At 46.3% G+C, this 12,753-nt stretch overlaps 1 protein-coding gene across 2 annotated transcripts in view; it reads left to right on the plus strand.

Annotated features, from left to right (window-relative positions):
- LOC147428543 (putative protein phosphatase 2C 26) overlaps positions 1 to 12,753 on the plus strand; it is a 78,131-nt gene that overhangs the window by 38,191 nt on the left and 27,187 nt on the right. For both annotated transcript variants that reach the window (XM_086497585.1, XM_086497584.1), the window contains 6 exons: positions 141 to 222; positions 430 to 500; positions 627 to 709; positions 820 to 917; positions 11,580 to 11,718; positions 11,823 to 11,905. In XM_086497585.1, the coding sequence (XP_086353711.1) occupies positions 141 to 222; positions 430 to 500; positions 627 to 709; positions 820 to 917; positions 11,580 to 11,718; positions 11,823 to 11,905 (556 nt within the window). The remainder of the gene's footprint in view (positions 1 to 140; positions 223 to 429; positions 501 to 626; positions 710 to 819; positions 918 to 11,579; positions 11,719 to 11,822; positions 11,906 to 12,753) is intronic.

Genomic DNA, 12,753 nt, shown 5'->3' on the forward strand with positions numbered 1-12,753 from the left:
GAAGACGGGTTTGGGTGTAGATGTTTTCTGTTTGGTCATTTTGAAATGGACTTCTGAGCATAAAAGGAATTTGCTTTAGAAGTAATGGAGATTATGGATAGTAGTAGATAGTATCTTATACATTTTGTAAATTATCTCAGTTGGGCAGAAGAAAACGTAGATCCTGCACTCTTTTCTAGAGAACTCATGGAACATGCAGTCACAGCTTTGGATAGTGAAGCGGTAAGCCGTATTTTTGTATGCAATGCATTTGTCTTTTTGTGTTTGTGGTCTTTCAAATGCGTTAAACAAATGTGTTAAATGGGTTTTGCGTTCAATATTCAAGATACTTGTTCAATTCATCTAAGTTGGTGTTCTGCTTGTGATACTTTGAGGATTCATTTCTTGGCACCTTATTCGTAATAACTTTGTTGTTCTGAGTGATGGCAGGTTGCTACCTGTCCTAGACAGTTGCTTGCTAAGGCTCACGAAGCAACTTCTGCAATTGGGGCTGCGACTGCGTGAGCTGCTTTCTTTAATGTTATGAACTGCCAGTAGCTGAAAGGCTTGCTTTTGTATCATGATTTTCTTTTTCTGTGCTAGTTACTTTTGTGGAGTAAATGTTTTTTGGCTTGTAAAATTTGCAGTATTGTGGCTATTTTAGAGAAAGAAACGGGCAGTTTACTTGTTGCAAACCTTGGAGATTGTGGGTTGCGAATTGTAAGAGGAGGTTGTCTTTGTCAAGTTTCTTAAACATTATGTGAAGTAAAACTCTATTAGACTTGAGGTGGTTGCATTAAGAAGTTGATATTCTATTTAATGTTAGCATATTGTGTACAGGAAAAATTGTCTTTGCGACTTCAACTCAGCAGCATTACTTTGATTGCCCATACCAACTCAGTTCTGAAGCAGGCGCCCAAACATCTAGAGATGCGATGGTACAATCTCATGTCACCTCTTTGCAGCTTCCTATACAATTCTTGTAGTTTGTGATATTTTCTTGCTCGAGCATACCTAATGCATTAGTCATATTTCTGGAAACTTGTTTAATTGTTTTTCCAGAATCCTCTATGAAATGCATGTGCTTTATGTCACAATTACCTTGACAATTCTTTGTTGCTTAGTGCGTGCATCTTTATCATAGCTTATCATGAAGATTGCATGGTTTTAGACTCTTTTAGTACTCCGTTGCTCAAGCAAGGTACTGTCAAAGTCGACGATGCGGAAGCGTAGAGACCAAGGGGAGAGAGAAATGAAATGAAATGTTATATTAACGTCTTCAAAAGGCCAAAATGACCTATGAGACCAAAAAGTTACAAATGGTGAATTTGATACCATGTCTGAGTACGGAAATTACGAAGTTCCAAGGAACTAACACTAAAATACTAAGGAGAAAGGAAATTGGGGGGGGGGGGGGGGGGGGGGGGGGGGGTTTGTGGGCACCGTTACAGGGAACAGGAGGAACACAGCCCAAACGTTCCGAAACGGCATTCCGAACGAGTCTCGTTCCTGAAACGGAGATGGAAATGGAACGCCGTTCCGGAACGGGTGGTAACCGGAACGGTGTTCCGGAATGGGCGGAGCATGAGGCGGAATGCGAAACGCGGGGCGGAACGGGCAAAAGTAGGCAACTGGGGGGAAAAAAAGTGGGCTTTTGGGGGCAGATTTAGGGCTGTTCGGGGAACATATTTGGTGCAGTTTGAGGGCAGGTTAGGGGGCAGTTTTGGGGTTGTTTAGGAGTTTATTTGAGACTAAGCTGAATGGAGGTAATTCAATCCTTACTTTAGGTGGACCGTTCCAGCCCCGTTCTCGTTCTAGCCCCCCCCCTCCTCCCCGTTCTCGTCCCGTTCCGGACCCTCCCGTTCCCGTTCCGGGTAACTATGGTTGTGGGTTCAGATGAAATCTCTCATTGGTCGCTGTAAGATCTCATCGACCTCCTCCATGGTCATTACTTTGGTTGGGCGTCTCGCATGTCGAGCTAGAGTGATCTGTATCTTCTGTTGTAGCCTTCGTCGGTAGTGGGAGACCCCCCGAGGTCGTGGACGTCTGGATCTGCCAAGCTCAGTGGCTCGGTCAAGCAATGTACCTCTAGTATGAGTAGGCTCTGGGATCTGTTGTAATGACTGCTCCGTTGGCTCCCCTGTGGATGGTGTAGAGAGAGAGAGAGAGAGAGAGAGAGAGAGAGAGAGAGAGAGAGAGAGAGAGAGAGAGAGAGAGAGAGTCTCCTGAACCAATCAACCTTGGCAATGAATAACTGAATGTGTATACAATGGAGGCAAGGGGTTGCTTATATAGCAATCCTAGTAAATTCCCTACCCAAGACTTTGACAAATAAGTAAAATAAATACCTAAAAGCCAAATTAAATAATGGGATCACTTTGGGCAGTTCACTTGAGATGCCTAAACTTTAACGCCCTCTCTGCAACTCATAGTGGACATCAATAGTGAAACCAAGTCGATGAAGAAGCTACCATGGACACCCCAGAAAGTGGCCACCAAATGGATACACCTCGGTGTTGCTCTCCTTAACTTTGTACTTGAAAGTAATGCCATCTTGAGCATCGGTTGCCTTTGTAGAAACTTTGAATTGTAGACCATACTACGTCCAATAATCCCCATTCGTGAACTGTGAACACATCACGTCCAAAATATAAAACTCCATGATAATGACCTGTTGGAACACATCCTGTCCATAATCTGACCAACAACAATGAATTGGCTAGCCCATCCATAGTGTTTTAGACGTCTGATTGGTTCCCTGCCAGATGCATGTGCATTGAAATCCGACCTACGTGTCCAAACACCAATAACTTGAACTCCAACACAAGGGTCCAAATTAATTATAGGGAGCAGTCATTGCCCCTCTCTGCCACTCGCAAGCCTCTTTCTGGCTGAAGCTAGTGGTGACACCTGTCATTTGACTAGAAGTCTGACGTCGAGGCCACTGTGGCCACCGCCACGAGTGCCATGCCAATCTCCTGTGCCGAATCTTTATTACCGTAATCTCTGTCCAGCTTGCCTTGATCCTTGTCTATCTGTGAGTTCCTGCTTTTGCCTTTGGCTTCAAACCCTCGAGCCAAACAAAGCGTTGAATCACAATCATGACTGTGGTCATTCCTCCCGGATACCGAGACAGCTAACTGAGTATTGGTACTGTCATACTTGTCCAATTGACCTTTGTTGTTGTCCTCTAGCGAACTTCTCCATTTGCTTTTGACTTCACGAACTCGAGCCAAACAATTTGTCGGGTTCCTTGAGAACTGTGCCGGTGCATAGGCCACTAAATGGATGGTTGACGATCCGTTATCCATAGCTTTTGGTTGTCTTTGGTCGATGTCGTCGGGCCTCGAGCAAGGGGAGGCCCATGTTGAAGCTGCAAGATCTGGAAATTTGCGAAGCCTTCTCGCACTCCAATGCAGCCTTACGAACCAAGCCGTAAAAATCTCCAATCTCCTCATCTTTGCCAAGCCGCTTCACACCCTCTGCTATCCCTCTCTTCAACTGCAAAGCCGCTCGCCTCGCCGTCTCCCAAACCGCTTCACCACTATGGTTTTCACATTTCCCAAAGCCAATCAAGAGACCCTCTTTTGATGCCCCTCTCTTGGGCTTGCGGCCAATTGACAAGCCGTTGGACACAGCGTTGTGAAACACTTTAGTGGGAAAAGGGGAGCACTCCTGGTGTTAGCAGCCTTTTGAAACGCCCTCGGACAGTTGGTCTCTTCTCTGCACACTAGATGCTCGCAGGGGACAGGAGGAAATCGGTGCCGGCTGAAGATGTTCCACTGCAAAATGCTAGCGTTTGGGGATCTTTTGGTGCGGCCGGCGGCGCCCCTTCAAAACGCGCGTAGATAGAGGGACGGTGCCGCTGCAGGAGGGCTCGGTGACGCCAAGGACAAAGCGCCCAGCATTTTGAAACGTTATGGGGAGCACGGGGGGGTAACTTCCGGCGACCAAAGGTTCTCTCCACGAGATCTTCTCTAGGGCAGCTCCGTCACGCCAAGGCTCTTCACGCGCTAAGCTCCACCAAGTAGCTTTGATACCATGTCAAAGTCGACGATGCGCAAGCATAGAGAGAGAGAGAGAGAGAGAGAGAGAGAGAGAGAGAGAGAGAGAGAGAGAGAGAGAGAGAGAGAGAGAGAGAGAGAGAGAGAGAGAGAGAGAGAGAGAGAGAGAGAGAGAGAGAGAGAGAGAGAGAGAGAGAGAGAGAGAGAGAGAGAGAGAGAGAGAGATGAAATGATGATATATTAACGTCTACAAAAGGCCAAAATGACCTATGAGACCAACTGATTACAATGATGAGTCTAGTACCAAGTCTGGGTATAAACAACAAACTGGGATAGGAGTGCTACCAACTCCTATGGGGTGCTACCGACTCCTATGGGTGGCTGGTAGGCTGAGCAATGGTATCATGCCACAAAGGTACAAAGTGGGGATAAGTGTCACCATGATATAATATAGTAGTAGCATGAAGCCTATCCTGATCGACACTCTGGGTGTCGTGCTAGGATCCTGTGGATCCTCTGCTGCAATCTCCACCGATGCTGCGTGGCTCCCCCCCTCGGTCGCGGTCGTCTTGATCTCCCCAACTCTATAGCTCGGTCAATGAGAGTACCGCTGGTGTGTGTATGGGTGGGAGCCGAGCTCTGTGATGGTGGTGTCCCCTCTGCCTCTGTGGTACTCAGACTGAAGAAATCTGAGATGCATCTCTGGGGCTGTCTCTGTCTTTGCCCTCTCAATAGAGCGTCTCTATGTCTCTGTATCTCAAGTAGAAATAATCCGAGACATCTTTGATCCTAATATCTCATGACTCTATCTAGCGAGTCAAAACCATCTCTGAATAGACAATGAAAGCGTCCCCGTATCTCATAGTAGACTGTGCAGTGACATATGTAGTGAAACTCTGTCTCTGGCTCTGCATGGCATAACTGACATATCCTACTGTCTGTTGGTATGCCTCTGAATCTACCTGTCTCAACCCCAAGCTGGTGTGAAGATGTGCGAATCTGGCCTATGGCACATGTAGCTGGGCCGTGTGACAAATCCATCTGTCGTGAGTTGGAGAAGATGCTCTCTATAGAAAGCTCTCTTCGTACCCAAATCACGTGATGGCTCTATCCATGTCCTCTTGCTATCAAGTTCGATAAGATCCTGCCGAATGAGCCTAGTAGTCTCCATCCGTGTAAGAGCCAAAGATGGTGCATCAAGAGAATACTGGAAAGGGGGCAGCCTGTCCATGCTGAAACCATGCCTCTGAAACCATGAGCTCATTTGTGCATACCAACATGATGTATCTCCTTGTAATGCTAGCTGTCTGGATGACTCAAGAGCAAGCCTAGCATACCTGTCCTTGGTGGTGTGCCATAAGCTGTGTACAAATGATACTGATCTGGTGAGTGCCTCAACCTCCATAGGTGGGGCAGCCAGCTCCTCTCGTATGATGTCATGTGGGAGTGAGGCCTTGGCTCTAATCAGCCTAGAAATCATAGATATCAAGGGTCTCTCCATATTACTCCATCCAGCACTGTCAACAGACGGTCCCCAAAACCTGAACCCCGTAGTGCATAACTGAAGCGACCAAAGTGTCGAAAAGCTGGAGCTTTGTTCGAGGTTCCTGGAACTGAACCTGCGAACAAATCCTCTCTAAACCGCCTAGGGTTGCATAGGCACGAGTCAATCTAGTGTCTGCTGCTACTTTCAGTGTGAACCTCGGTCCACTAAAGACCACCCCAAGATATGTGTATGCATCAGTGTACTCCATACTATCGTGCCCATATGTGAATGTAGGTGCTGATCTCCTAACCCACTGTGGCGTGGTATTAAATACCATGACCTTGGTTTTACCAAGGTTGACAAACAATCCACTATCCCCTGCAAAACTAAGCAATGCGTCCAAATGTCTCTGCATACCCTCTAGTGAGTCTGATATCAACACGATATCGTCAGCATACAATAAAAGAGGGATCCATGTCCCCGCAAGCTGAGCACCTCTATCGCCTCCTCTGTCAATATAATCAGAGACCTCATCAACATACATACCAAATAAAGTAGAGGACAATGGGCATCCCTGTTTCACTCCGATAGTTGAGTGAACTATGTCAGATATCCCCTCTGATGTGCGTACATGACCCATCACTGAACTGTACAATGCCATAATTCCCCATATCAGCTCTGTGGATACCCCCAATTCCATAAGTCGGCACATCAATCTGGCCCTCGATACTGTGTCAAAAGCTTTGCGGAAGTCCACAAAGCTGCAATATATCCGTCTACCATGTGCTCGACCCTCTTCAATGATAGCTCTGCGTGTAAAGACATGATCTAGTGTGGAGAAACCATAGTAACAGGGAATGGCCGTTTTCAGGTCTCCGTTCCCCGTTCCCATTCCAAGTTCCCGTTCCGAATCCCCGTTCCGTGTTTCAAACGTGAGTACTCGTAACAGGGAATGGCATTTTGTTCCACGTTCCCGTTCTGCGTTCCCGTTCCGGTTTCCCGTTCCTGGTAACTATGGGAGAAACCCCTCCTGAAACCAACCTGCCCAGGTGCCCGTATGCCCATAATCTCTGCCCAACTGCTCAGCCTATGCTCAAGGATGGATGCATACAACCGTGCCAATGTGTGTCCTACCATGATAGTACGGTAATTCCCCGGCATTGTGGGGTCTCCTGTCTTGAAGATAGGTACAATAGTAGATAATCTCCAAGACTGAGGAAAGCAGTGAAAATTTAGTCTTCAATGGATTGTGTTATATGGTATATGTTCATTTTGTGAAATTTATCCTCTATGGAGCCACACTTTTCATCGTGTCTACTCATTAGCCATTGTTATTGATAGCTATGGCATACTTTATGTGTTACGTAGGTTTACACTCGAAAAACCTAAACATACTTATCTCTATCTAGAGCAGAGTTACCGAGGAACGCCCCCTAGCCCCCGTTCCGGCGTTCCGGGGGGCAGTTCCCTTCCCGAACGTTCCGAAACGTCCCGGAATGTCTGACGTTCCAGGTGGCCAGTGCAAACCGGAATGGCCGTTCCGGAACGCCCCCGGAATGCCCCTGGAACGGCCAACGGCTACAAACAAATTTGGCAAAAATTGGAAAAATTGAAGTAAATGTTTGGGCTTCTTTTTGAAGTGTGCAAGGCCTCAAGGACTCATAAAATGCACCCCCCTCCCCCTTTCTCTCCACAAGCTAATCCTCAAGGGTCAAGCTCTCTCCCTCTCACACTCTCAAGATCTCTCCCTCTCAAGACTCACTCTCTCAAGGCTCAAGGCTTCAAGCCTTCAAGCTCTCTTCCTCTCCCTCCCACTCTCTCAAATCTCTCCCTCTCCCTCTCTCTCTCTCTCTCTCTCTCTCTCTCTCTCTCTCTCTCTCTCTCTCATCTTCATCTAGTCATAGCAAGGTTGTCTTCAAAACGAGTTTTTTGTGAGTATTAGAGTCAAAGCACTCTAATACTCCTTGTATTTAAACACAAGGAGCTAAAAAATGCACTATTTGGGTGTTTTTTAACCTCCCGTTCCGCGCCGTTCCCGTTCCGGACCCCTAGCCGTTCCCCCGTTACGCGGGGATCCCGTCGCCGTTCCCGTTCCGCGTTCTGGGTAACTATGATAGTTTTATCTCTATCTAGAGATAGTTTTATTATCAAATGTAGCACTTCCAGCCGCATTAGCTGTTTGATGATAACAACTCTAGAGCAAGCTGACATTGTCAACATCGGAGCTAGCAAAGCAACCACCAAGCAGGAAGATGGAAGCTTCAACAATTAATGCCCTCAAGAAATCCATGTGACTTCAAGCCAACCACCTGGTAGCCACTAACAAACACCACCAAACGAGGGTCGAGAACAAGGCCAACGTCAAATCTAAGAGAGAAATCACCCACACGGTCGAATAACCGTGCAAGCATCTCTGCCAACAAATCCCCAGCATGTATAATGTGCTTTGCTACCAAACCCTCATGATCCTGTGCCCGTCTGGTCTTCATCCTGTCAATGGCCTCGTTTACCATCTCAGTGGTAAAGAAGGTGCTCGTAGCCGGTCATGGCTGTGGTGGATTTGATAGTGATGGCTGTCCAGGTACAGTGTATAAGGATGCTGCATACTGCCCCCATATCTGTGTAGAAGTAATCACTGGTGGGGGAGACTGCTCATTGAATAGACGCCAAGCCTCTCTTGAATCTTTACTAAGGAAAAGCTGTTATAAATCTTGCTCCATGTGGACCAAGAAAGCTCGCTTCTTCCGTCGCACTAGTCGTCGTGTAGCAATACGAGACTGTCTATAGGTGATCTCTCCAATGCAAGCTCCCGCTGTATCTGAGCTCTCCTCTGTCGACACTCCTCATCATACCAGCTGTTCTGAGGCATGTGCCTAGAACGACGTCTCTGACCAGGCTGAGTGTGTGGGTATGCCTCTGTCGCTGCCCCATGTAATGTCACTGTCAGCATAGATGTGATCTCCTCCACTGTGTATACTGGCTCTGATTCGCATAAAAGCCTACGTATCTCCTCTGCAGAGACTGAGTCAGTCTCTGGTGTAAAAGTATAGCGTGGATGTCTACCACCCCGTGAGGTCTGAGGTGTATTGTACTCAAAGGAAACTGATAATGTCAAAAGTGCATGATCTACTGCTATCCCAACAAGCCTGGGCCCCACTGTGAAATCCTGAATGTGAGAGATAAAGCTCGGATGTGTCAGAACATAGTCTACAGTACTGGATCCATGTCTGTGTGGAAAACAAGTAAAACCTGTAGATGATGGGAAAGTCGGTAAGCCATTCAGTATGGCTAAACTGTGAGTAGTCGTCACCTCTCTCAGATATCTTCCGTACTCTGTATGCTCTCTGTCGTTTGAGCATCTCTCAAGCCCCATCTCCTCTGGCTCTAGCTCTCTGAGCATCTCCTCTGAGGTGTCATAGAAGACCGTTTGTGAGCTACCTGTACGGGCATTGAAATCCCCCAAAAGTATGATGTCTCCATCCATGGAGAACTCCCAGATATCATCATCAAGTATAGAGTAAGGAGACTGTCCTCTAGGTGAAGCATATACTGAGGTGTTGGGAGGAAAATAGCATATGGCGATGTACAAGAAACGTCCAGTCTCTGCCCTCAGCCTCACCCACAAGTATCTGGCTTGATCATCTCTCCGAACTATGTGCAGTAGTGGTTGGAGCTCCTCTCTGAAAAGAACTGCTACACCTCTTGATCCTCTAGTTTCATGCGCAGATCTGGTGCATGTCCGGCAAGCTGTCTCCCATCTGTATCCTGATATGTGCGGCATCAACTGTCCTGGAGCCTGATGAGTCTCTAAGTAGAAAACAATGTCTCTGTCTCTGAAGCTGTCCTCAAAGGCCCCCACATCAAGTCTATACGAACCATTACAGTTCCAAACCGCCATCCTGAGAGTGGTCCCATAGGTCTTGCACCGTCATGTAGAGCGGTGCTCTGTAATCACTACTCGTCCATTTCTGTAGAAGGCTAACTTTCCCTTCTCCCTTGTTGCTATGATCTCCGGCATGACCTCTCTCATATGTGCAAGCTGTGAGAGCGTAAGATCATCTCCTAAAAAGATACCTGTTTTCTTGAGGGTTGGCCTCTTCTTTAAAAAGTCTTTCTTTTCTTCCATGGAGGGAAAGCGCAAAATGAGAGCCCGTTCTTTTGAACTCTCCCCATTACCTTCACTCTTCTTGCCCACTCTCCAAGCTTGTGTGTGCTAGGGCTTCTCCACCCCCATCATTGACATGAGGCTCTTCACCTCTTGGTCCACCTTGTTTGAATCTTTTAGGCCGGTCAATCTCACGTGTAGAGTGCGTACCCTTCTTCGTTGTTCCTCTTCTAGTGTCTTGTTGATGATGTCGGGTGTAGTCGGAATGTCCTTGCCCTTTCCCTTCTTGACAACTTCAATCCACTTTTCAGCCTCTTCCATCTTCTTTTGCGTTTTGGAGAGAACCGCCACCCATGAGGTCTTCTTTTCTCCTTCCTCCTTTATTTCTTTGACTTGTGCTCGTATACTATTCAGCTCATCTATCATTGATGGCTGAATTTCTCCATCTTCAAGGCGTCCTCCCTCTTTGGTTTCGTCGAGTTCCTTCCGAAGGGTTGAGATGCTACCTTTTAGAGCTTGAATTTCATCCCGGAACTCCTTGCGCTCTAGTTCCTCGCCTGTTCCTCTCTCGTTTTCCATTCCAGAATTAAGTTCTTCTCTTTCTTCCACTCATCCATGTGAGCTTTGCATTCTTTCAGCTCCCTTTCAATGGCTGCCATCCTCTTGCTTGTGACCATGTAGTGCGCCGCCATCTTTCTTGCCTTATTTGTTTCACTTTCTAAGACAGAGGAGAGACCAACCTACTCGCACTGCATTATGCATACATGTGTTTCCACAATAAGCCTACATGGCATACATTTGCTTTCTGCACGTGTCAATTTCCTTGTAAATTCCCTGTAAAAATCCCGAAGACCTTCAACCTATAATGGTCGACTGCCTATTGTGGTGGCCAATACCAACAAAGAAAGCGTGCTGGTGGGTGTCAATTTGCAGTTTCCAAATTCCTTGTAAATTCCATGTAAAAAATCCCGAAAACCTTCAACCTGTAATGGTCGATTGCCTACTGTGGTGGCCAATACCAGCAAAGAAAGCACGCCAATACCAGCAAAGAAAGCGTGCTGGTGGGTGGCCAGTACCAGCAGAAAACCCAATTGGACTGGCGCTAGTGACTTAGCAGGCCTGCAGCAGCTGGCGCGTGAAATGCAGCTGATAGTGGCGCAGTTGCTGTATCAAGTGGCGCAGGTGCTCAACAGGGGGTTTAGAGAGAGAGAGAGAGGCTGCAGACCGAGCAGGGAATACACAGGGAATTCACCTGCGCGAACCCTAATTTCGGGCTTGTATTACCTGCGCGAACCCTAATCTAGGGCCTGCTGTACCTGTGCGATCTTGGTCTGCTGTACCTGCATAGGGTGTGGACAAAAACCCTGATCCCGCCATCGGTACATGATTCCCTTGCACCAGCGCGCGCGCGCGCGCACACACACACACACACACACACAGAGAGAGAGAGAGAGAGAGAGAGAGAGAGAGAGAGAGAGAGAGAGAGAGAGAGAGAGAGAGAGAGAGAGAGAGTCTCCTGAACCAATCAACCTTGGCAATGAATAACTGAATGTGTATACAATGGAGGCAAGGGGTTTCTTATATAGCAATCCTAGTAAATTGCCCTACCCAAGACTTTGACAAATAAGTAAGATAAATACCTAAAAGCCAAACTAAATAATGGGATCACATTGGGCAGTTCACTTGAGATGCCTAAACTTTAACAGGTAGAACATCTTGCAAATATTTTAATGTCTCCAGGTGGTGGCTGTATTTTAATATGCATTGTACTTATGAGGAAGTAGTAATAACTGAAAAGCAGGTAGCCGATGGCAGTTATTTCTAGTTATTTGTTAGAGGGCTAGTACTTGCCTCAGCGGTGTTGCCTTCTTCTATTCAATTTTTGTGGAGGTAGGAGCCATTTTCCTGCTTGGTTTTTTCTCAAAACAAGTATTCTTTTCATCACAAAACTTGTGAAGCCTTAATAATTAATGTGTTATATTGTTTTTCCTGACGTGTAGAACAGGTTTACAAAGCTGAACTTTCTCCTGGAGATATTGTAGTCATGGGTTCAGATGGTCTATTTGATAATGTTTATGACAAGGATATTGAGAGCACTGTCAATTTCTTTGGAGCAGCTGATGGCGACTTCCCTCAGAAGATTGGTATTTTTCTGTTGTCTTATTTTTCCCACATTTCAGCAAGCTTTGTTTGCTATACTTGGGATAACGGCATCAGAAAAGTCGCGATGATATAACATGAAATGCAGCATCAGCGTTGGCATCCCTCGCAAGCAAACATTCAAAAGACATGAAGTATGAATCACCTTACTCTCAAGAGGCTGTATTACAGGCAAGCACAACTCTTTCTTGAGCTCTCATTGACAGGAACTTGGATTTTCTCATGATAGTTGTGAATGGTTTGTCATGTATTGGTACTCATTTTTTTGTATGAAAATTGATTTCTCTGATACCCCCCTCTTATATAAACGTCGCTCTGCTGCCCCCCTTTTCTCAGCATGAATGGCTGAGTGATAGACACAAGCAGATACCACTACTGCAGTGATCCTGATTGGTTGATAAAAGTGTGTAAACAACTTTTGTGAACTGCAATGGTGGAAGTTGGAAGACGATGCAATACTGCCATTGCCTCTGTCTGAACCCAGCCTGATTTGAGGGCCAAAGCTCTATATTAGGCAATTACATACACCCTATTTGGTTTCTGACTTTGAATAAAGGTGGAATTTGAAAATTGAGCAGAGCCTTCTATCACTTCTATGTCCCAAGTGAACAGTACATGCAACATGATCACAAACAGACAACGTGGACATCAAATCGGAAGCTCTACTCTATGATGTTTGGCTAGAACACAATTGTCCATGCTATGGGAAAACTAGTTGAAGCCCTGCAGCAAGCTTTAGGCTCTGCAGTTATGTTCCTTCAGACTGAGCTTCAAGCGACCAAGATAGAGCTAGAGAAGACCAAGAATGAGCTGATTGAGCTCAGATAGAAGATGTTGGATGGCCATCGAACATAATAATAATGCCAAAATCATGGTCGCTCAAAAACTGAGAAGGATCGCCTGACAAAACTTGGAGGGAAAAAGTGAGTTGAAAATTGAGATCAATGATGTGAGAAGGATACAAACCTCAAATCTATCTTTGGTAATAGATTGTTTCTGCGGTCTATTCCCACGTATAC

Source organism: Adiantum capillus-veneris, chromosome 23 (assembly GCF_014529385.1).
Source record: "Adiantum capillus-veneris isolate H3 chromosome 23, ASM1452938v2, whole genome shotgun sequence".
In the NCBI taxonomy this organism is placed as follows: Eukaryota; Viridiplantae; Streptophyta; class Polypodiopsida; order Polypodiales; family Pteridaceae; genus Adiantum; species Adiantum capillus-veneris.